This window comes from Alexandromys fortis, unplaced genomic scaffold (assembly GCF_014885135.2).
Source record: "Alexandromys fortis isolate MF-2015 unplaced genomic scaffold, M_Fortis_MF-2015_v1.1 scaffold_116, whole genome shotgun sequence".
In the NCBI taxonomy this organism is placed as follows: domain Eukaryota; kingdom Metazoa; phylum Chordata; class Mammalia; order Rodentia; family Cricetidae; genus Alexandromys; species Alexandromys fortis.
In genome coordinates, this window is record NW_026067998.1 from 4400609 (window position 1) to 4425723 (window position 25115).

Consider the following 25115-nt stretch of genomic DNA (forward strand, 5'->3'; position numbering starts at 1 on the left):
CAATGCAAGCCTCATTGGGTGAAACCAGGATGTCATCAAGGGCTGCACTCCTGGAGGCTCTAGAACCGTCTTTTCTAGTGTCTGGGGACTGCTTCATCTCTTGGCTGCAGCATGGCGTCTTTAAATCTCTCTCTGACTTTCCTGCTCAGAGTAGCGAGGATGGTTGTGGCTATCTAGACCATCTCCCCGTCTCAGAGGGAGTAGAGTTAGTGACCTTGCTTCCTGTTGGCCATGCAGTTCAACAGATCCAGAGTTGCATGTGTTAGGATGCTTACCTTGTCTTCCAAAGCCTGCATTGAGTGAGTTTTCAGGAGCTGACCAGGTGCAGTCCTCTGCCACCCCAGGCATGAGAGATTACACAAAATAAAGAGTTCCAGGGGCCCTCAGTGAAGTTGTTATATGATTTGAATAATTCAGACTATGTTGAACATTGGCATTGGGATGACATCTGTCTCCATTTGGCCTTACCTCCCCATCGTACCCCCTCTCTCAGTCATTTACTTGCGCACAGGCACTCATATTAGGGTGTGTCTATATGTACATGCACACAAATGCGTTTCCCCAAAGTTTCAAGTCATATCCTGCCAATAAAGTGTTAGACTTGTTTTGCCCTCCTGCCCATCTATGTGGATGTTTTGGTTTTTGTTTGTGAAATCCTTATGTCTTCAATTTCACGTTTAGATTGGCAGTTATATTAATCTTATTAAGATCTTTATTAATCATTAAAACAAACTAAGTCAATGTTATTTTTCTTTTTTTAAATAATGTTTTTTTTACTTTGAGATTTTCATATAACATGTTTGGATTGTAGTCACACATACTCCAGTCATCCTGTCCATCCTCCTATCCCTTTTCACCCAAGTTTAAGGTTTCCTCCTCCTCTTTCTCCTCTTTCTTCTTTTCCTCCTTCTTCCTTCTTTCCCTCCTCCCCTTTACCCATGGAGTCCAGTTTGTGTTGTCCAACAGATTTGGGAGCTATAATCCTAGATGGAAATACTGGCTCTGTAGCCACACAAACCACTCCATCTCTGATGCTCACTCCCCTAAAAGATGCTGCCCAGAATGGTGTCTGTTCTGTGGGTTCAATGATGGATGTACTTCCCACGGCAGGGCTTCTCAAACTCTTCCATTTACAGCCCCATGCCACTGGAGAGCAAGCTTGCATGCACATGGCCTTCTTTGTTTTTCACAGGAAGCATGAAACCTCTACTTCATATGTAGTTCTACAGGACCAGGATCATCTTCAACATTTTTCCAAGTTGATTGATAGTTTTATTGTATAATCATCAATGCTGAGACCACTGCTCCACATACCTTGTCCAAAACAGCAGAAGTGTGTCATAGGCCAAGTCTGAAATGGCTGGAAAGTTTATTGCGATTACCAAGCCTGAGTTTATTGCCAGTGTTTCATGACGCTCAAGCTAGTGACTCCGCATTTTCAGAACTAAGCATTCTAACATGATACAGCCCTACGCCCCAAAGTATACTAATTTGGAACTTTCATGCAGAGAGGGCTGACAGCAGGAAGGTTCCCCCTCCCAATAATTAAACCATTCTGTTTCCCTAAAAAGATTCTGTACAGACAGGACGACTATCTCAGTTCGGTGGAGCTGAGGCGTCTGGGCACCCTTGCCTGCGTTTATGTGGCACGTTCCATGCGTTCCATGCTGCAGGGAGTTTGCGTGGACCACCTCAGGCTAGTCCCTGCTGGATTCTCAATTACTTTTTGGTTGCACATTCAGAAACCTTTTATTGTTGCCAAATGTGTCATGAAGGGGTTCCTCAGCTCTCCTAGGTTCCCAACTGATGGCTTAAAGAACCTGAGTCCTAGGTGGAACACTGACTTTCTTGTGTCCATGCTCAGAGATTTGACCCAAGGAGTCTCCCTGGGACATTTCTGCCTCAGTTTTCTGTGTCTTGCTTCCTTTTAAAAGCCTGTGAAAATCACTTGAGAGTTATGCAAGGGTGAGGTGGAGGTGCAGGTGGAGAAGGGGAGGGTGGGTGTCTTGGTACCTGGCCCTTTCCTGGAGGCTCAGATACAGTTGCCAGAAGAAGGGCTCAGGAAGCAACCACCTCCCACAAGGGAGAAAAGATTTATTTGGCTTCCTCTTCAGAGGAGCATGGTCTATCATGACAGGGAAGCTAAGGCAGCAGCTTGGTTTGTGGCCTGACCGGGAAGGAGGGAGGACAGTGCTGGGGCCTGGCTGCCTTTCTCCTCCTTCTCATTGTGATCAGTCCAGGAGCCCATGGATCGTGGGCACCCGAATTCAAGGTAGATCCTCCCTCAACTAAGCCTCTTTGGAAAAACAGGAATATCCCCCAACACCTCCCTGTGCTTCATTAACGCCCTGAAGGATTGTTAGTCCAGTCAGGTTGACAGTTTAACCACCACAAGTTTATCCCTTATCAACTTGACACCCAAACAACACTTAAACTGTAACATTTTACTCCCCCCCCCCCCCCAGCTCCAGCTCCCTAGGTTTGTGGCCATATGCCTTCATTCCAGCTTTGAAGTCTTCATGGTCTTAGTTCAATGCCGTTCAAAGACCCAAAGTTTCTTCTAAGACTTGAGACAACTCTTAGGCATGAACTTCTATAAGATAAAAGAACAAGTTAAAATTTTTCAATATCTGATATTACAGAGCAGGGCATAAGAATTGGGTGGGACATAGCAAAGAGAGATGCCACCAAAAAAGGCTGAAACCCAGCCAGCCAAACACCAAGTCTTGCACCTCCACGTCTAGCATATGGGACTCTTGGTGGCAACCGAGCCCCTGGGCCTCCCAGCTCTGCTGCCTGCAGCATATGTGGCTTTTCTCTTGGTTAGCTGCGCTGGGTGCCTGCTGCATTCCTGACCCAGTGCGGCATGTTTCCAGCCTCTCCTGTGCTGTGACTTAGCAGGAAGCTGTGTTTTTATAAGTCTTCATGCTCTCGGCATGCACGAGAATGCATGTGGCCAGCTCCTCCCCTTGGTACCATGAATGCAGAAGGCCATTCGGTAGAGAGCTTTGGTTGGCTGGGTATCAACTGAGTTAAATGGTGATCTGTTTTAAATAGTTTGGGAAATTATGTAAGTTAGCAGCAAACCTGGTGTGGGCATCCCCTCTGAGCCTCATCTCTGTTCCTGCTATTGCCCTTGTCTTGGACCTTAAAAAAAAAGACGTCTACCCTGATGATTTTCATAGGTCTTACCTGACAGAGGAAATCAGATGTGTGAGCCACAAGACAAGAACTAGAGGTCCTCTCCTTGTAGGTCTCCAGCTCTGAGAAGAACTTTGTGTGCATTGCTTGCTCCTGCTCCCCCCAGCATCCACTAGTCCTGCGTTGCCATAGATTTATTTTTTTTTCCTTTCCCAGAGTGTCCTATCGTGGAATTGCTATTCAGGAACTAGTTAGGGGACATCGAGGCAGCCAGTTCAGGGGGTACTGTAGACATCACCTGCAGCACACCTGATCAGGTATGGGGTGGAGGATCTTGCTAGCACTGGGTGCTGCGAAGACAAAGGCCATGGAGAACAGGGTTGCCAGGGTCTTCAATAAAGTTTGCTCCAAGGAGCCCCTTGTGGGAACCCACATGCCCAGCCTGCCTGGCCTCCCTCCTGCTCTCCTCACTCTGGGAGGCACCTGCACTTCCCCTCGCTCTGTCCCAGCACTTAAATATTTCATAGGCAGGTAGACGGCTTATCTGGTCACCTCCTGTAGGATGTCTGTGTTGCTGCCCAGTTTGGGCAGTTGTGAACAACATGGCCTAAACATCTAAGTTCAGCTTCATGTGGATAACCGGTCTTCAAGAATAATTTCTTTTTTTTTTTTTTTTTTACAGAAAAGTCGTAGAGTGATTTGTGCGGAGCATTCTCGTATACCCCTCTGCTGAATTCTCCGGTGCGTTATAACATATTACATTGAGTTGTCAGAACTAATTAACACGGGCACATTGCTGGTGCCCAGGCTTTGTTTACGTTCCAGCAGTGTTTCCGCCAATTTTCTTTCTCTGTTTTACCACCCGTCTCAGTCTCAGGATGCCACGGCGCGTTAGTAGTACAGTAATTTGAATTTGAGTTTATAGGAGTAGTTTGGGTGTGTTATATTTGCTAAATGTCTTCAAACTCCTCAGCATATGCTGAGAGCTTGAGTGTAAACCTATCAGCTAGAAGGGGCTGGTGTCGTTTAGGCAAATGAGCACTTTAATTATAAGATTGTTATTTTGAGCGTGTTTTTTTTTTTTTTTTTTGAAGTTTGCATCTGGCTTCGGTGAAATGTGCAGCTCATGTAGTGCAGGGAGAGGGGCTGCAGGCTTTGGTGACGAGATGTTTCTCGGCAGCCCTAGAGCTTGCTGGAAGGTCATTTCAGGGACGAGTGTTTTGGGGGCCTGGAGGAGACGGGTGGCAGGGCCCATGCAGGAGCTGTCATTGCCTGATTTTTCTGCTCCGCCAGAGGACGAGGTGTGCGGGTAGATAATGAGCATCTTTAAATGTTTTGCTGGCAGAAGGACTCCATGAAAGATGACAGAAGAAGTCATTGTCATAGCCAAGTGGGACTACACGGCCCAGCAGGACCAGGAGCTCGACATCCGGAAGAACGAGAGATTGTGGCTGCTGGACGACTCCAAGACGTGGTGGCGGGTGAGGAACGCAGCCAACAGGACAGGCTACGTGCCGTCCAACTACGTGGAGCGCAAGAACAGCCTGAAGAAGGGCTCCCTGGTAAAGAATCTCAAGGACACGCTAGGTGAGTATCCACACCCCACCTGGAATAGCTAGGCCGGGGACAGCATTGCTGCTTCAGCGTGTGTGTGTGTGTGTGTGTGTGTGTGTGTGTGTGTGTGTGTGTGTCAGAGAGAGAGAGAGAGATGTGATGTATACAGTATTTGTTATGTTGTGTATAGTATGTGTATATGTGATGTACTGTGTAGAGGTGTGATGTGGTATGTTATGTGTGTGTGCGTGTATGTGTTTTGTGTATGATGCAGTGTGTGAGTGTGATATAGTATGTCAACATGCTGTGTGTAGTGTGTATGTATATGTAGTGTGCTGTGTAGGGGTATAATGTGGTATATTATATGTAATATTATATGTAAATGTGTTTTGGGGCAGGTGTTAATTGCTAACTACCTCCTACTTGGGTTTTGTACAGGGGTCAAGTTAAAGACTCTGTTTATCATTTTCGGCATACTTGATAGAGTCTGGAATCTCAGGCCAATCAACACTTGTGTGTGCTGTGGACCCCTACACAGTGGCCTCCTTACATTCAATCTCTAGAAGACCCCAACTTAGACTCACAACAAGTTTCATAGCTTTGCCCGTCAGCACACTAACCCTTTTCTCTTACACTCTCATGCATTTGTCTTTGTACATACTGAAGGAAAAGGCCAGTACTTTTTGGTTTGTTTTTGTTTTTTTTTGTTCCTGTCTTTGGTGATGGGATATTTTATACCAGTTTCAGGCAGTGAGTTGATGTGTAGTTGGGGTGATGAGCAATCAGAAGCCTCTCAGATGGACACTTTCACAAGCCCTGTTCAGTTATGACATTCTCTGGGTCTTCCCGTTCATTACTCTTCTCCTCTGGTATACTAGGTCATTTCCTAGCACTGTAGCAAACTCCTTGATGGTAGGTTGCTTTATAAAGAATAAGGCTTAACTTGGCTTACGTGAGGTCGAGTGGCTATATGTGTATTGCCTTCTTGGCAGAGTTTCAGTGTGGTATAGGTATCCTGTGCAAGAGACTGGGGGACATAGAGAACTGTAGTATCTGTGTCTTCTGACATTGTTCCCTTTGTATTCTACCGGTATTCATTTTTACACCTTCTGTGTAGTCTCCCTTGCCACCCGAAGGCCCCACCTCTAAGTAGTGTAATAGGAACCAGTTTCTTCCTTCTTACTACTCTCAGTGGGGATTAAATTCATAAAAGGGACCCAGGTAAGGAGATACATTCAAGCCATATCAGTCCATAGCCACGGGTCCGACAGGAGATCGCTACCACAGTGGTGACCAGCCGTACCTGAGTGTGCACACAGTGCCCACTAACTGTGCTTACTGCTTCCTATTACCCTGGAATATAATCAGGGAGGCTCGTGGAAGGACAGCCGAGCTGCGCTGACAGTTGACAGTTGTTGTCTCCTCAGGTAAGTATAGAGTTGTTTGTAGCCAACAGTGCCAGCCTGTCACTTCAGGTTTGCTGAGGACGTGAGCCAGTACCATCCCTTAGGCTAAGCGTATGTAGACTTTCCTTTGTGTTACTAGAAGAGGATTAGCTTCATTGGAGCGGGCGGGGGTGAGGGAGACATGGGAAAACTGAGAAGGGCATCACACCCGATGCGTTTCGGGGTACCCATCTTCCTCCTTGTACAGTCCGTAAAGGTCTGTGCTGACTGTTCAGGGGGTGAAGCCTTCAGTCATTTGGGAGGTATTTTGTGCTGCGCATGGACCTTTTCTCAGGATGTCTGTGGCCAGCGTAGATTCCAAGACTGCTGGAAAAAATTCCATTTGTTATTAGCATTCTAGGTCTTTTTCCACCGAATTCCCTCCCCTGTGTATTCTTTTTCTTTGCTTGAGAAATGTTACTTAAGTATGGTAAAGAAAACGGCGCTGGTGAGTGGGTCAGTGCTTTAGTGATGTTCTGAGAGTTTTTGACCGGACTTTCCAGCCATTCCCGACACACCCTCTCTAATAATATTAGGCATTGTTGACATATTTTGCCTTAAAAAAAATTCAGAATCCTGTAAGCCACAAAACGGACATAACTTTGAATTGGAAAAAGTAAGCCCCCTGAGGTCATGGAGAGCCCCTTAAATGGCTGCCTGTTGACTTTCTTGGGAGGAAAGACCAGGCCTCAGGTTGAGGATCTAGGCCTCATCTTTGCCCAGTGTGTTCAGATCTCCCCACGCATGATCAGTTCATCTCCTCCCACAATCCCGAGTCACAGAGCGAAGCAGCGCATCCCACCCTGGTGCTGGGCCTGTTCCCCTGTCCCCGACAGATTGCCACCCAACCCCTAAGCTGGAGTGCTTAGACTGCTCCAGAAGGCCAATTCCATTTTTGGAGAACACAGATTGTTAGAAAGTGCTTCCTTAAATAGATTCAAATTTTTACATTTCTCAAACTTCCTCCCCTTGGCTCTCACTCTGCCCTCCAGGGTTTTGCCAAGCAGAGCAAATCTCTCCAGTGAGTGACGGTTCTGCTGTGAGCTTCCGACTCCGTTTCAGCACATAGGTCTTTGGAAACATTTGCATCAAGCGTGAAAGATTGCAAAAATACAGATAAAACTATGCTTCTAGATTTATTTATTTATTAATAGGAATCAACTTTCATAGCCTTTGGGACTCAGGGAGAAGTGGCCCGTTTTATATGTGCATGTACACACAAAATGAGGGCACGTGTGCCACAACATGTATGTGTGTGTTGGGCGGGTGGGGGCATGGGGTCAGAAGACAACCCACAGCAGTCTGTTCCTTGTTTCTACCATGTAAATCCCAAGGATCCAAGGATTGAACTCATCTGCCATCTTCAGATTTGATGGCAGGCACCCTTAACCACTGAGCTACCTCTCTGGCTTGTCTCCCGTTGTTAATATTTGGTTCCTGCTGTTGTTTGTGTGGTTTGACATATGTCATCATCGCCTTTGCTATCAGACAAAGAGGGACCTTGTTATCTGAACAGAAGCTTCCTTTTGAAGCAGTCCCAGAAGAAGGGGAGGCACCTCCACTCCCGGTCTCCTTGTGCAATAGCTTCCTTCTCCACAGGCCGACTTCCACAGTGAGTAGGCCAGACAGAGGTGAAGGTGCCTTCTGTAGCCCCTCCTGTCTCCCAGGTGTCTCTTGTAATGCAGACCTTGGAGACTGAGTGTTCGCGGCTTCCTGTTTAGTTATGGACTGTCTTGTGCAGAACAGAAAGTGTGTCTGCTGTGTGAAGGTAGCAGCAGACTATTGCCTTAGACTGCATCCCTTAACTTCCTGTGCTCCATACTGTCATCCATATCGGATTTATGCTTGTTGAAGGAGTCCACCGGGTCTGAGGTCCATGGTAGGACTTCATGCTTGATGCCTTCTTTGGTGTGAATTGTGTAAGGGTCCCCCAGAGCCACTGGGCTTTGAACTGGAGCATCTCTCCTTTAGGGAAGGAGACAGTGGCTCTGCGTGGCTGTCTGTGTGCCTGGGAGACTTACATACCTTTTCTCACGCACAGTGTTTTCTTAGAACCGCTTGAAGGTAACAGTATAGTTGACAAAAAGCGTCTTGTTATAAGTATTAACGTTCTTTTCTTTCATTGGTTTGTGATTGAGCGAAACAATCTGATCTTGGATTTTCTTTCACGAGGGCAAAGCATTTAGCTACTGGATTTTCTTCCGTGTTGAGCTCCTGATCACGAACCCTCGAGAAGACGTTCCCATGCAGAACAAGAGGTGATGGGTTGTCAAGTGTGTTTCTTCAGGCAGTGTCTAGGCGCAGCTCTGAGCTCAGCAGTGAGCCAACCCAGGCTACTTCTGACCCTGACATTGCAATTTGACCTGCATGAGTATGTAGGCTAAATATTGTAAAGCCCTATGCTTAGCCTTTTGGGATGGAGATACTGTTCCCTGGGAGATAATTTTTAAAGATTTCTGTGCACGAGCCTCAAGAACACTTTTTGTTACCATTCTTATTCTAGCCACAACCCACCACAGTCCCGAAGGTGTTGAACTTTGCCTGGGTGATTATGAATAGCTAAAGAATTGAGCAGAAGTGTTTGTAGCCTCTGTAGGGATAGGAAGAAGATGGGGGTGAAGAAAGGTGGAGGTCAAGAGACAGACATAACCTACTCTGGACCCAAACAGGACACCTGAGGGGATGGAAGGATAGACTGGCAAGAAAGACAGGCAAGATTGACCCCTGTCCCAATGCTGGTGCGTTGGGGTGGGGTGATGCCTGGATGCTTTTCTCACCTAGGGTGTTTTCTCTGCTTTCACCAAGTTCCTGCCTGGGAGCCTTCAGGTCCTAGGATTCCTTCGCTACACTGCCAGGGGATCCAGCCTGATACTGGAGCCCTCTGGCAGACAAAGACAAGAGCTGTGTGCGTAGACAAGTGTTTCACAGTGAATTGTTAGGGAATGTTAAAGCTATGATACCTCTGTTAGGGAGAGAACTTGTACGACACTCACCAGTGACTTAAACACCTCTCTCAGATTTGATTTTAAAGTTTGAATGAACTTGGAAGTGAGTTTCTCCTTCATGTAAAAATTAAACACAGTAGTTTAACAGTTGACATTATTATAAGTAACCCCCACCAAGGCAGAGAGGACTTGCCTTGTGGGCTGGTCTGGCCTTGATCTCACTGGGTAATCCAATTGACCTTGAGTTCTCTGTAGCTTTCCTCAGCCTTCTAAGTGCTGGGATTACAGTGTGAGCCAGGACGGGTGGCTTCTCACATGTTTAATGTGAGGACCACATGCAGTCTTCCAGGATACCATATACAGACTTCATGTATTTACAGAAAGGTAAACTAGTGGACCTGATTCTGATGCCTCTGTCTGATGGGGTGAAATGGTCCCCTGTAAAAATTGTCAGATCACGGGGTCAAGCGATTTCTCCCATTGGTGCCATCATATTTTGCTTCTTTTAAATCATACCTGTTTCCCAAAAAGGATACTTACAATTCCCTTAGTCACCGTTCTGAGTTTTGTCTTCCATCAGTCAGTGAACTGGGAGTAAGTAGTAGTGGGCAGGAGCCCGCTGTCATAGAGGCCACTGGGTGCCTACAGCAGTTGCCTGAAAAATGAGCATGAAGCAGCCTGCAAGTCACCAAGTACTTTGTCCTTGCCAAAACAGCCTACCCTTCGTGTATTGTCCCTATCAACAGTAAGGGGCCAAATTCTGTCTAGAAAGGACCTGGAGGCTTCCAACAGGAGGACCAGTGGGCTTGCTAATATGCTTTTATGACTTATATAGAAAGATATAGGTTGTTAAATTAAGCAAGATGTATATAGCCGGTTGGGATGTGAACATGTAAAAAACATCTGTTGTTACACTGAAGCTGGCGATACCACCTCTGGCGTGAGAATTTCCCTGTGGCCTTCCTAAGAACACCAGATAGGACATCCAGAGTACACGTCTGCTCTGACTGACGTGCTTGTCTACATAGAGTTGACCGTCTGCATTGAGTGGTCAGTCTCCCTGTGCAGTAGATTGGAAACTATCTCCAAGTTAGCATTCTGGAATGTAGGAGAACAGTTTAAAAACAACACTTTGCTTGTTTTAGACATGAAAAACTAGGTCCTGATTAACACAGCTTGAGTGCGGTTCCAGGTTAGATGATGATGATGTTAATGAATGGATGTAAATTTCCCAGGTTTAGTGGGTGTCTGTGTGTGTCATACTGGGGTGGTCTCAGCAGCTTAGTCTCTAACGGCTCCCAGAAACAGGGTTTCTGTTGCTCTGCTGTGCATTAAAAGCAAACAGGCACACTGAAGAGAGTTCTTTAGAGACCACCCTGTGTCCAGAAGCATCTCATGGTCAAGGGGATGCTAGGACATGAGCCCCAGCTCTGTAGGAGCGACTTCAGTTAGGAATTAGCCTTTCAGAGATCATGAGTATGCACTGTGATCGAGCGTGAGGCAGGGGAAAACCACAGGTGCCCATACATTCTGCTGATTCCTCATCAGAATGATGCCCTTGCCTGCTTTGCAACTTCCTGTGGTCGATCTATTTTCTGCATATCTCTGGGATGAGAGTGAGGAATGCCTGCTGCTTGTGGCAACCACCCAGATTGTTTTTGAGCCACCATTCAGGTCTCGTTTATGCAACTATTTCTAAGAAAGTCTCATGGCAGACCTCCTGGTATTCTGGCTCCTCCATTCTTTCCACCCCCTTTTCTGTGGCGTTCCCTGAGCTCTGCTGTCAGTTGGGGCGGGGAACCATACAGTGCATTGCATTGGTTTTTGCATTGTGTCTGTGTGTCATTTTTTGTAATGGTCTCCGGTACAGAAGAGCCTGCCTTATGTCTATATGTGTATAGATATATACACACAAACAATGAATATGGACTCAGAAAATTGTATTTATGTATTTGCCCATTTATATGTAATATATATGTAACAATAAAAAAAAAGGAGGCCATCAATTTGAAATGGTGAGGGCATGGGAAGGGTTGAGAATGGAAAGGGAAAGAAACAAGTGATGTGATTATATTTTAATTAAAAATGTAAAAAAAATTATAACCCATGAAATGACTGTATTTCTTTTTTTTTTTTTTTTTTAAACAGGGTTTCTCTGTGGTTTTGGAGCCTGACTGTATTTCATAAAACTATCAAATAGTTGTCTCTAGTCTTTAAGATGGACATACCTTTAAGAAAATTGGAAACTGTGAAAATAACTTAGAAGGAAGCACATTTCCCTGGGGTGTCTTGGCTCTGAGAGAATCGGTTAGCATTTGTATCTAATCTCTTGATGCTTGTAGGCACTACAGTTAGGCTGTTTTGATGACTTGTGACTGTTCTCAATGGAGTCAGTGCAAAGTGTATGGACTCTTTCTGCAGGGAGCCTGACACTGGCCAGGAATGGCAGATTTCTGACGGTCCCTGTGCTTCTGGTTTGGGGGAATGCTTAGCGTTTGTGTACTCTTCTTATCCGTTGTAGAAGCCGTGGGCTTCTCTGCACTGACTGTTCTTCAGGAATGAGAACGCTGCTGCTAGCCACCCTGTCCTGGAACATGCTTCCTCGCCAAGGCACTCTGCGCAGCGGCTTCATTAGAGAACAGGACAAAGGCCAGCACGCCCCCGGAAAATTTGTATTATAACGTTTAGAAAGGCAGGCTCTCAGTTCCGGCTCAGAGGTCCAGCTTCTCCCGAGGTCTGTTTTGTCATGACTTCACCCTCTCCGCGGTGTAATATCCGCCGTTGTGCAAGCATGAATTAAACATAATGCATTGTAATTTAGAATCCATTACAACTCCGTCTCACCAGATTGTTCCCAATCGAAACAGGCTGTCACATGCATTATTGCAGGAACCCTATGGAAACTTAGTGCTGTGCTGCCAGACATTCAGAATAAATTCAGATTTGTTTTCGTATGTCATAAGCTTCCAAGTATTTAGAACCAAAAATGTAAAACAACTTACAACGGATTAGTGGGAGGATGATTAGAAAATAGAGACAGATTGTTTTGAAGGGGGAAAAAAATTACTAATAGGACAAAAGCTAGGAGAGACCTTGAGGTGTGGGAGGAGCGTCTACCTCAGGAAACTTGGTGTAGCACAGTGGGGCGCATGAGACCCGTGCTGCTCTGCCCAGGGCGCTGTTGTAGCCCCTGTGTCTTCGTGGAGGTCAGAGAGTCAGGTTCAGCACTGGGAGGCTTCACATTAAAGATTCTACCAACTCCGAGCGGATTGGAAATAATCAGGGATGCTGTGTGTCTATGAGCGTAGGTACAGCTCTCTGTTCTTGTCATTATCCCATAGGCTACAGTACACCATACATAACGCTTACATTGTATCGGGTGGTACTTGGCAAACAGTACACGCGAGGATGTGTGTGGGTTCGATTCTATGCAAATAGTCTGTCGTGTTATTTAAGGGATGTGCGGACACATGAGTTTTGGTGGCCATGGCGGGTCATGGGACACTGCCCTGGGGACCCTGAGGACTGTCTGTGTTTCAGGATAATTGACATAGTGGCTGTTTTTACCGTCTCACCATGTGGCAGCTTGCTAAAGAACTCCTTCCCCCTCTGAGCTAAAGAGTTAACTCGAGCCGTGGAACAGAGCGGCGTGGACTGGGAATGAGTAAGACCACCTCACCGCGTTTCAGACCACGTTTCCCCATATGGCCCGCGTTTGTTGTTCGCTCCCCTCCATATGTGTGAAATGTTCCTCGTCTCTACTGCGTGTCTCCATCCACAGCTGAGGCGCCTTGGGGCATCACTGACTGGCACCGCGTAGCTGTACTGACTGCCGAGTCCCCCATACTCACCTGAGCTCCTTCTGGTACCCACTTTCCTCTGGCCCTGGCCTTGTGCTCGCTCTTGGTAGTATGGAGAGGGTAGGTGGGCATCCAAAGGCTCCTGCTTCGTGCACAGAGAGCCAGGGACTACTTAACAGGCTCAGCCAGCTGGTACTGGGTCAGTCAAGGTCACATGTGTGACCTTTTTTTACCTTGAGAGCCGTGGTTCTCATCCTGTGACTCGTGACCCCTTTGGGGGTCAAAAGACCCTTTCATAGGGGTACCACATTAGATATTTTGATTACAATTCACTCCTGTGGCAAAGTTAACAATTATGAAGTAGCAACAAAAATAATTTTATGGTCAGGGTTCACCACAACATGAGGAACAGTGTTAAAGGGTTGAGAACCACTGGCCTAGAGGTTTTTCCCTCCAGGCTGTTATTGCTCCTCCGCTCTGTTCCTGGATTTACAGGTTCTGCAAAAACGTGCTTAGGTTGTCGTTGGTTTACCCAGCTGTGGAAAGCACTTTGCAGGACAGTTCTTAAATATATTTGAAGCTGCACCACCTGTGTTTCTTCAGGAAAGCACGGCATGGGTGGTGGCTTTCCGTGGGAAATGTGCTTGATTTTTGTCTTTTTTGTTTCCTTAGGAAGCACAGCTGTTGAGTGGCTGACTTACAAAATTTACTAGCGGGTATTTGTAAGTAGAGTTGTAACGTGTTGTTATTGTCGTGCTACTAATTGAAGTTGACCAGATCCGTGCTGTTTACCCTGGTGTGCTGTGTTAAAGTGTAGCGTTGACAAAAGTTAGCTATGTGGTCCTCAAGAGGACCCCTGGATCCTCTGTGGCTTTTTATATGTTATTTATTCCTGTGTAGATAGTTTATGGGCTCTGTGCTGATTTCTAGGAGGTTCTTCTAGATCACTATGCCACAGTTTGCTATGAAAGTCAGACAACTGAGGCTTCGCCAAAGCCAGGAGCGAAGTCCCTTATGTCCCAGCTGGGCACTGCTGATTGTGGGCCATCAGTAGCTGAGGACTTAGAGGTAGGGGCACAGGCCTTTGGAGGACTGGGCGTTGATCACCTCTGTCTACCCCGAACAGCAAGGAATCTGTCCAGATACCTGTGCCTTGGAAGCAGTGCCCTTTCTCCTCCTGACACTAGGACCTTCTCTCGGATTATTCCGGGTCTCTCTGGTATATCATCTACTTCTGCCCCCCCCCAAGGGCAGGAGGGAGGTGGCACCTGCCCCTGGGGAATGCTATAGGAGATGAATCCATGCAGCTCAGTTGAGAAAGCCTTGCCTCTACCTTTCTCCAATTGATCCTCCTCCGACTCTAACTCTGGCATTAATCAAGATTCTTGTTTACAGCAAGCCCCTAGGCAACTGCCACTTGGGTCCTTGCTGTGTGCCAGTCACTTAAATCCAGAGCTTTCCCAGCTACTTCACCTACCTGGCACTGCCCCCCCCCCCCAATCCATCTCTGTGACAGATGATGACAGAGACGACAGAAGAGGTGCTGTAGTGGTCCCCAGATCTGGGCTGCACGGGAGCTATCCCAAACGTGACTCAGACAATCCTGCAGAAGTTTGCCCGTGTCTGCCCCATTACCGTTTACACATTTTAATTTACAATGTTCAGTTCTTGTAGTTCCAGTACAATCTTAAAAGCTAGGTGTGTGCTCTAATTTTGCTGGTGGTTTGATACTTCCAGTCCTGCTGAAGAATGTCACTTGTAATCTAGGCCTCATCTCACCCTTTTGCATATGCAAATGATTCATACTCCTGGATTGGGTGTATGTGTTGAGAGGTGCTGAATATTTATTTTCATGAAAAATTGTAATGAGAAATAAAGGTATTTTCATTTGGCATCTGTGTTACCGTTTGACTTTTGCATTTGTCTTAAAAAAAAAAGAAATCATTTTTCCCAACCTTGAATGTTTAGTCCCATTATTTACCTATCCACTAACAAAGGAGTAGTTTTCAGTTGTGCCAGGAGTTCGCAGTTCAGAGCCCTGTGCACAAGGAACCATGTGCTTGTGGGGGAGCTGATGGTCCCAATGCCTCTTTCCCGCAGAGGGACTGCCAGGGCAGAGGGAGGATACAGGGTGACGGCACTCACCCAGCTCACAGATCTCCCCATTTCCTTCCATCCTTAGCATTAACCCTGAACTTGGGAGTTTTATATAATAACATTCAGAAGAGCTCTTTATCATAAGGTGCACACTCCTAGAAAGAAATGAATGTTAGTTGCAGAGTCAAGAGAGAAGAAAGAGAGGGAGGGTCAGGAATTGGTGCAACCCCTTGTTGGCCATACCTTCTACCTTCACAGGCCCACAATTAGAGTTTGAGCTTTCTCAAAGGGCAGGGAGAAGAAATTGCTCTAGGAGAAGACGGTGCCGCTGAAGGAGATTGACCTGCCGAGGCTCCAAGCAGTCACCAGTGTTGGTTAGGAATGGCTTACCCAGTGTTTGAAATGGGAGTGGTGTGAGAGAGGAAAGCCGAGTTCATTAATCGAGTGTATGTTTTTTGTTATTTGCTTGGTTTTAATGGGTAAGTGGCCCTAAGAAGCGGCAGGGAAGAAGTACATACAAGATGGCTTACTCACAGGGCTCCATTGGTGCGTTTTAATGCTCTTGACAGATCTAGGAGTTCGGCAGATCTTTGGGGTAAGCTCCCCTCTTGTGGAGGAAAGCCCACATTGTACTTATTCCTTGGACACTGTTGTTGCACATGGATGTGCCCAGGACATCTTTCCACAGGTATGCTGTTTTTGACCCACAGAGGGACTTTGGGGTCAACTCAACCTGTGGAAAAGGCATTGCCGTTTTCAAAGCTGGAGTTCACGTGGAGGAGCAAAAGTTCCAGGATAAGTGTCCTGCCCGCTCTCAGACTCCTTGGGTTCAAACGCTCTGGCTGTCAGAGAGTGCACACTCTCCCCTCTGTAGAGCATAAAGACCCCACATGATCCCAGTGACAGCGGCTGAGGTCTTGGGGTGAGGTGGGACGGAGTGTTTGTGATCCATAAAGGAGGGGGGGAAACATAGGTATGTTGTTTTTAGTGCCTTGCCTTTGTAGTGGTTTAGAATTCAGAACTCCTATGTTCCTAGTGATGGTTCCCTAGTGCCAGATAAAGAGGATTTTCCCCTAGCAAGATACCGAGGTGGGAATGTCCAGATGACAAGCCCTTTGCTTTGCCATGGTGGTTCTGACAACCTCTGGGGAGAGCTCTGCTTCTCCATTGCCCACTCCCATTCTCTGTAGTTTCTGAGGGGCCTCTGGAGCCTCCAGCACTTGCTTTTCCCAAGTCCACCCCCTGACCTATGTCCCCTGCTCCTGCTCTCTGTGCTGACTCCAAATAGCCTGTAGTTCCTGCCATGGGTACTCCTGGCCTTATCTAGGTTGGCTCCTCTGCTTCCTGTAGGCTCAGAAGCCACAGGCTCACAGGGACATTCCATTGGAGTCCTTTTTATTATACTTGTCACCATGGTGACATTTAGTATTAAGAAGTTTTCATAATATTTAGTTGACTTTACTAATAGGTCCTAACTCTAATGGAGGAAATGCCCACACATTAGTAGCCTCTGGTCATAATTTAGTATAAACAACATTTTTTTCATAAGCTGGAGTTTTGGTTAGATTCATTTTAGGTCACAGATCTAACTGGTGGCAAAGTTGTTGGCGTCTGTACTTACAGTCTACAGGAATGACTCTTCTGCACTGGTCTGTGATGGCCAAGGGGTCAGAAGGACATTCTTCCTGCTTTGCTTCAGGCTGAGCAGTGAACAGTGCCTGAGCCAGACATCTTTCTTGATAAGACAGAGAAGAAAGGGGCATAGGCAAAGGTGCCGTTGATAGAAATTTACCCCGCAGTCATGCCTGGCCCTAGTTCAGTACGGGGGGGGGGGGGGGGGGGGGGGGGGGGGGGGGGGGGGCGGGAGGTTGAGGGGTGGTTGGGGACAGCTGGAGTCTGGTAGAATGTCTCTGAAATCTTCTGCAGCCTAAGGACCACCTGTTGTGCATTAGCTCATGCAGTGATGTGAAGCTGGTGGAAGATGTGACCCTGCGCCCACGTTGCTTATCACACTCCCTTAAGCCCTCTGGCGGAGCAGTGAGTAGAATCATGCTCTTCTTCACGATACGACACTGTGCCAACCTTTGCTGGTTATGCTATGGCCGAGGTGTTCTGGTTTCAAAAAAAAAACCAACTCACTGGCCTTTCAGATCCCACTTCTGCTGCCCTGTAAAAACCTGCACATTGTTACTGGCATAGCCAAGTGTCCATAGGACCAAAGGAACCGGCCACATTTGTGACCAAGGCCATTTTTTATTTAAACTTGACTTTGTCTAAAACTGGTTTGTACTCAAGAGCCTGTCCTGTTTCCTGAACCACAAGTGATGTTTCTTTGATACTAACTTCTACGCCACCATTGGCCATAGTGAAATGCATCTGGGCTGCTCTCCACCAAGTCAGGTAGCTTGCAGAGGGCAGGCTGCTTGGTGACGCCCCCCTGGCTGCCTGTACTCTCTGTCATAAATTGCTCAGGAGAACTCTGGCAGTGAAACCTAAGACACTCTAGGCTCAGAAAACAACGTGCACCATCCCAGTGGTTTATGGAGGCCATGAGCATGGTGTGCAGCCGTGGGCTTGCTGCCTTCTGTCTCTCCCACACCAAACTCAGGTGGCCCCAAACCATAAGAGCTGTTTTCTTGCTTGTCTACAGACAGCAGTTTCACATGTAGGCATCAGTGGTTGGGCACATTCAAGAAGGTGGAGGTGGGAAGTGTAAATCGGGGAAGTCTGTTTTATTTTCTCAGTCGATGAGACAAAGTCGGCTGAAACCTAGCTTTTGAAAAAAAAAAATATACTAAAGTCAGCTTATATCGTGAGAATGTAGGTTGGATCCGGGGCACTAGGTTCTTGCTGTGGGGCCTCTGTCTCTTTGGATCTTATCTTGTTCACCTCTACCCTCATTAACGCCAAATGCTGCTGGCATCTCTTGTCTATGGCTTTCCCTCACTCTCCCCGGAAAGCTTGTGGAAACAGCACATGTTCCCCCCAACCCCGACCCAGCAGTTCAGGTAGAATAAGCCAGGTGGAAGAGCCTTGCATATGGGAGGGGTTTGGAAGTGCTGACCAGGTTCAAACTAGAGTCACTGTATGGTCTTGCATGGTCAGCCTGTTCAAATGTCCTCACTTTAGTGTGCTAGGGTTTCTATTGCTATGACAAAAACACCATGACCAAAAGAAACGTGGGGAGGAAAGGGTTTATTCACCCTACCCCTTAAAAGCCCATCCCTGAAGAAACACTGAAGCAGAGAGGCCATAGAGGAACCCTGCTTGCTTCCCAGGAGTGGCGTCATCCCCTGTGAGCTGGGCCCACCCATAATGTTCATCAAGAAGATGCCCCACTGACTTGTCCACAGGCCTAGCCACTGGGGGCATTTTTTTTTTCAACTGAGGTTCTGTCTTCTCAAATGACCCTTGTGTTGAGTTGGCAAAAAAAACACTAGCCAGCATAGCAAATTTGAGGATTGTCTTTTCACTTATTCTGGTGGTTTTGTTGTGGTTGTTAAATTATTTTAAAATTTATCCTGAAATAACCGAGTTGGTCTCCGCAGCGTTACCGCAAAACTCGATGCAAACCAAGCCAGTGGGCAGCAATGTGGAAGTGCTCCCAAGCCAAGGGTCACATGCTGTCTTCACATGAAAACTTGCCGCGGTCACTTTGTGCCTTCCTTCCTCAAACCTTGTCCGATCTCATGGCCTCTGATAAGAAAGGCCTTTCTTAATTTTTTAGCTGGCTTTAATAGGCCCTAACTCTAATGGAGGGAGTCCCCACACATTAATCCCCTTTAATCACAACAGTTTAAATAGTATTCTAAGTGTAAGGAATATTTTTGGTTCCGTATCACTTAGGTTACCGATATGATTAGTGGCAAAATTAAGTGATTTGCCCCCAGAGTTCCCAGAATCCAAGCACACACCATCTGAACGAGTTAGCTTGAATATATTTCAGAACTATCAAATTTGTTTGACATCTTCTCCCAAGTCTGCAGGGCTCCAGCTGGAAACTGACAGCCAGAGCCTGTCTCAGAGGTGTTTGTTATCACAGCCCTTCATCTTGATGGGGGGGAGCGCATAAAGGATTTTGACTTTAAAATGAATAACATTAATAATGTATGACACGTTCAAACTTTTATTAGAACTCGGTCTTTAGTGTATATAATCTTATTCGAGAAAGTTAATATGTGCCTGTTATTATCAAAAAATATGTAACTCGGGGCCTTAAAGCTAACACCTAGGGCCAAAAAAAAATTGTCACGAAAGTAGAAAGTATTAAAGTGTCGTCCCCCTTTAAATCCAGCTCGGCTGTTAGCCATTTAAAATGGAGCTATCTGCTCGCAGACCAGAAATACAATTCCACAGCGCACATTTTATCGTGTACAGGTGACAGACACTATGGCACAATCTGTAGCTGGTCTCTTTTTTAGGTCTCTAGAGAAGTGGCTTCTTTGGGAGCTTGGTCACCTCCTATAGCAGGCAAACCTTACTCACCTTGGGCAGCTCTGTGCCAGGGAAGGCTGCTGCCTGGCCTGGGACAACCCAGCTGGTCCAGTCACCCCTTCTGAGGGTCTGAAACCCACGTCAACTGCTGAGCATATGGTTGATGGCCTTTCTGCCTAGGGCCCTGTGGAGAGAAACGGCATCATCGCTGCTCAGAGGTGCTGTAGGGAGAAATGTCAGGGACATGGGCACTTGCTTCTCCGTTTCCTTGGCAGTAGGCAGCATTACTCAAGGCTTACTGCCCACGGCAGGAGCTGAAAAACATTGGCCAGGCTGCTGAGGCCCAAGCGTCTGTGTTCTGCCTCAGCTGGAGCGTTGAAACCTCACTCCATCCTCTCCCTCCTCTTGGGAGGTTTATAAGACCTTTGAGAGGACTCAAAAATGGCTGCCCAGTGTCCTTTTTTAAAAGGCCTTAGGGAAACCTGTTTTCTCCTTCCCACCAGGTAAGGACGTAGCCAGGAGGCCCCACTCTTACTGCTGTGAAACAGGACCCGCCCGGTCTGTGGGCTCTGTGATTTTAGATTCCCAGCTTCCAGAACTTCAGGAGATGAATTGTTACAGCCCGTGGTACTATGTAGTATCAGGTTATTGCACAGGTGGACCTCTAAGGTTTCTTAATTGTAAATGCCGCAGCTTTGTTTTCCTGCTGGAGGCAGTAAGCACAGGGCCCTGGAAATGGTTTGTAAGTAAGTGTTCTGCTCTCAGCCCAATACCGTTTTCTCTGAGCACAGATCTTCAGTGTAGATGTTAAAATCTCACTCCTAAGACCTAGAAAACAGCGTCTTGCAAGTGTTTTGTTTGGGGAATTTTCGCTGGGATTTTTCTCTTCCTCCTTTGTTCTATTTCCTTCCCTTGCCAGGGTGTTCCAGTTCATGCATTATTGAACAGGCTGTCAGGAAAGCCATTGCTTTGCACAAACGTGATACTTCACCTGACCCAATACATAGCTTGCTAGCAGTTGGAGGGTTTCTAATGGGCTCATTCTAGAGAGTCTCATCCATATGACGCATGCAAAGCAAGCTGCGGCAGCACGCCCAGCTGCAGAGCTCACAGCCTCGGGTCAGTTCTCAGAGGGACGGTTTTAGGAGTAACGTGAGAATTGGAAATGGGTTGTTGAACTCTCAAGCAGGGTTTGGTACAGATGCGTGACGTACACTGTGCTGTCAGTATAAAGTGGCAGGTACTAGGCGTATTTGTTCTGGGTGAGATGTATTGAGAACATCAGGAGGGACCCCCACTGTTGGTGCTTGCATAGGGAGTTGGCTGTTGGGATCCCAGGGAGAAGGATTCTTGGGGACAGCACTAGAAACATCCCTACATGTGGTATAGATGGGGTGAGAAGACATTCTGCCATGTTTTTGTGGGTTTGCTGTTTCAAGCCAGTAAATATGACTTGGGTCCTTGAGAAATGGGCTTGCCTCTCTCAATTGAGAAAATGTGTCAGATTCTAGGAGAAAGGACATAATAGTGTGTTAAAATAGTGAACACATGAGAGTTGAAGTTGTGTTTCAACTAAAAGCAATCAGTGGTGGGAGTTTCATGAGAGAAGTGAGGAGGCAGGAAAGGCACGCTGGAAAGTTTACACACAGAGCCAAGGGCGTGGGGCAGCTAGCCTCTTCTTCACGTGCCTTGTCCCAGCTTCCGGGCAGTCAAGGCTGGAGGAGTGGGCTGGGAGTTATTACACAGGCTAGCCTGACCCTGAGGTTACAGTTTCTATCGTGATCCTCGCACAGGCGGTGCCACCTGACCTTGTTGTGGGTGCCCAGCTCCCTGCTACTCCCAACCCTAGGAGAGGGTGAAACAGAATATTTTGTCCCAGCATTCAGGGTTTCTGGTACCTTCTGTTTTAGGTGACACCAGCTCTACCATTGGGCAGGTCCAGAGCAAGGAGAATAGTGGGGGAGAGTGGGTAGATGGGCCCCCTTCTCAGCACCCCACGTGACTTTACCACGCATGCTCTACCCACTCAGCATCTCCCCAGCCTGTCTGCGCTTGCTGCTCTGCCCATATTCCTCGCCCATGCTACTTCTCCTATCTTAAAATCTCGGGGCTCTGCCTACTTGTAACTGGAAACTTAAGAACTGTTTTCACCATCTTCTGCCATAAAAGGAACCATTGACCTCCAGTTTCAGGCCAGTAGACGGAAATAAGTTCCTCTGACGGAGCTGGGCATCTGGCTTATTATGAATTAAATATGTTTTGATTGGGTGCACTGATCTATACCACTTCACTGTCTGGGAATGGCCATCCAGTTCCCCTATCTCTCCCAATCTTGTTTTCCCCACTCGCTTGGGGAGAATTGTGAGCGTTGGGATAATATCCATGGCCGGGATATTGACCAAACCCTCCACCAATACACACACAGTTTGTACAGCTACCTCTTGGATTGCTCTGTCCCGGCAGCTGCCATGAGAGTTCCTGGTGTCAGAGGCCCAACTCCCAGTAGGCTTGCACACCCCTGGCCTTCTGGCGTCACTGGGATTGTGGCCAAGAGTCTTTGAAGAGGACTTGGGACCTCTTGTGACAAAGTGCTGTTCTGATCAAAGACATCCAAAACCCTTGCTCAGTTAAGAATACCTCGATTCTGGAATACTTGTGTGTTCCATGTGCATTGTCTGAACTTAGATGCCCTTGTCGGACTAAATATGTTGAGATTCTGACCGCCACCACCCCCAGGACCTCAAAACTGGGATTATGTGGAGATGGGGCCTTTAAATAGCAATTAACACAAGCATGTTAAGAATAGGTAGGCCTTAACTCAGTTTGTCTTATATGTGAAGAATGACACACACAGGGAAAACCAGGTGAGGATTGAACTGAACCTGGGATTGAAGACCAAGATGACTCTTAAGTAGAATGGAAATCTAGATTTAGACCTAAATCTTCTGACTTGCTCTTACATCCCCACGTATATGTATCCGATGCTGTGGTCCAGAACGAAGCAGCAGAGCAGTTGCCATAGCCTTAACTGCGTTGTGTATTCACTCAGAGCAGTTTGCATCGCCTCAGATGCTCCTGGCTCTGAACTGGGGCCAGTGGCCCCACTGAATGACATAGGATTTGTCATTCAATCCTATGCATTTGGACCCGCACCCTGGGCAAAGCCGCCCTGAAGACTAGCCTGCTTAGTCTGCAGGTTAAAGACGAGAGAACTCAACTACCCCTGGAGGTCACTCGGTGTCACTGGGGAGAAGGGGAGTCCGCAAGGGACTTCACAGAATGCTGCTAGCGGAGCTGGTGGGAGAGGATTCCCTGAAAAACCTAGGCGTCTCGCCCCGTGCAGTGCCATCCCCTGCTCTTAGCCAGTGTTCTTTCCTCCCCTAGAATTGTCTGGAGTTCTACGTTTTAACTGGGTCAGAAGCGTGCTTAGGTCAGGACTTCTCAAAAATCACCCTCCTACGTATGGAAAGAAGTGTGTTTCACATTACAGGGCAGTGCTTTGCTCACATGTGGCTGACAGAGGTATGCACAGGCAAACCACGGTACTCGCTGAAGATTTTCCGATCCCCTTAAACCCACTCCATCCGCTGGCTTTCTGCGGCCCATTTCGTTGATCCGAGGATCCACTTGCAGGTTTCCTCTCACAGTCGTCAGAGGCCTGCCTTGGACTTAGCTGGGACCGATAATCAGTCCCGAGTTTTGTGAGCAGAGATGAGTTACAAGTGGAGACAGAAGGTGGAAGGGCCAGCCTGCAGGCAGGGCATAGGAGGGCAGCTCATTCAGGGGAGCAACAAGGAACAAACTGTTCAGGAGGGAGGTGCGTGGATGCAGGACAGGGTACCAGCCCATCGATCTTTACATTCATTTAGTCCAACTCCTTACCCTGTATAAAATTGCAGGCACCTTCAATGCTGAGCCCCAGGGGTTCTCTAAAGCTGGCCATCCTTCCAGAAGGATTTTTCTCTGTCCTTGCTGTCTTTGTGTCATAGACCCACTGGCATTAGTTAATGGGTATCAGCTTTTCGTCACTCCTCTCTGTACCACACAGCTGTACCATTTCCCCCCAACTGGTCACTGCCATTTGTAACCAGTCTTTGTGTTCTCCTGGTAAAAAACACTTCCACGCCATCGTGGGTAATACAACAATGCGCCCAGTACCAACTGAGCCCTCTGCCCTGTTTTCACAGGCCTCGGAAAGACACGCAGGAAGCCAAGCGCTAGAGATGCATCGCCAACGCCGAGCACTGATGCGGAGTACCCAGCCAATGGCAGCGGCGCCGACCGCATCTACGACCTCAATATCCCTGCCTTTGTCAAGTTTGCCTACGTAGCTGAACGAGAGGATGAGCTGTCCCTGGTGAAGGGCTCCCGTGTCACAGTTATGGAGAAATGCAGCGATGGCTGGTGGCGCGGCAGCTTCAATGGGCAAATCGGCTGGTTCCCCTCCAACTACGTGCTGGAGGAGGCAGATGAGGCGGCAGCCGAGGCCCCCAGCTTCCTGAGCCTTCGTCGGGGCGCCGCGATGAGCAACGGGCAAGGCGCACGGGTGCTGCATGTGGTGCAGACGCTGTACCCCTTCAGCTCGGTCACTGAGGAGGAGCTTAGCTTCGAGAAGGGGGAGACCATGGAGGTGATTGAGAAGCCCGAGAACGACCCTGAGTGGTGGAAATGCAAAAATGCCCGGGGCCAGGTGGGCCTGGTCCCCAAGAACTACGTGGTGGTCCTCAGTGACGGGCCTGCCCTGCACCCCACGCACACCCCGCAGATCAGCTACACCGGGCCCTCAGCCAGCGGACGATTCGCTGGGCGTGAGTGGTACTATGGCAACGTGACGCGGCACCAGGCCGAGTGCGTGCTCAATGAGCGGGGCGTCGAGGGCGACTTTCTCATTAGGGACAGCGAGTCCTCGGTAAGTGCCCGACTGCCCCTCTGCTGGGGCCGCACTGCCAGGAGAAAGCTAAGTGTCCAGTTCCCTCACCTGCGAGCAGGTTCAGGGACTCACTTCAGCCCTGGTCTGAGGATGCTCAATGGTCTCGCGGTTTTCCTTACAGTTCATTTGCCTGATTCAACATTGTTAAATATCTTACCAATCTTATTTACAGGTTAGACTTAGTCCTGGACATAGGAAAAAACCTCATTTTTATGCCGGGTGGCGCACGCCTTTAAAACCCTGTCTTGAAAAAACAAAAAACAAAAAAACTCATTTTTAGGGTTCTGATCTACCATGGCTTCAGGTAGCTGCTAGAGTTCTTGGAACCTCCCTCAAAAAGGACCACCTATGTGGTGTGCCATTCTCTTGTCATCTTCACTGACTATACTTGAAATAGCAAAATGGTATTTGAAGGCACATACGAATCTAGATAGATATTGTGTTGGCACAGGGTCCGCTGCTCCCATCTTAACTCAATCTGGGAGAGCTAGGCTGAGATCCTTGCTACCGTTCTTTTTCCTGGATGTGGGGAGATGTGGGAGGGTGCCTTTCAGCTCCCATGGGTGATTTTGGCCCTGTAGTAAGGCTCCCCCTTTCACAGTTTAAAGATGCAGGTTTCCTTTTCCTTCCTGGTCCCTCCCGGTGTAGGAGACCCCTGTGATGACTCTCCTGGTGCCATCTACATCTGAGCAATCAGCGGGTTCTCGGGTAGCAGGTGCCGGGCTTCTGACGCAGCCTTTTGTTGCTACTTTGTTATTCTTTGTAAACC

The 25115-nt window shown here is 47.7% G+C and overlaps 1 protein-coding gene across 6 annotated transcripts in view; it reads left to right on the plus strand.

Moving 5' to 3' along the window:
• Nck2 (NCK adaptor protein 2) overlaps positions 1-25115 on the plus strand; it is a 113045-nt gene that overhangs the window by 77920 nt on the left and 10010 nt on the right. For 4 of the 6 annotated variants that reach the window (XM_050160502.1, XM_050160503.1, XM_050160499.1 and 1 more), the window contains exons 3-5: positions 3824-3882; positions 4487-4728; positions 23604-24325. In XM_050160502.1, coding sequence (XP_050016459.1) covers positions 4503-4728; positions 23604-24325 — 948 coding nt within the window. In that variant the 5' untranslated portion in view covers positions 3824-3882; positions 4487-4502. The remainder of the gene's footprint in view (positions 1-3823; positions 3883-4486; positions 4729-23603; positions 24326-25115) is intronic. The other 2 variants (XM_050160504.1, XM_050160505.1) reach the window with 2 other exon arrangements.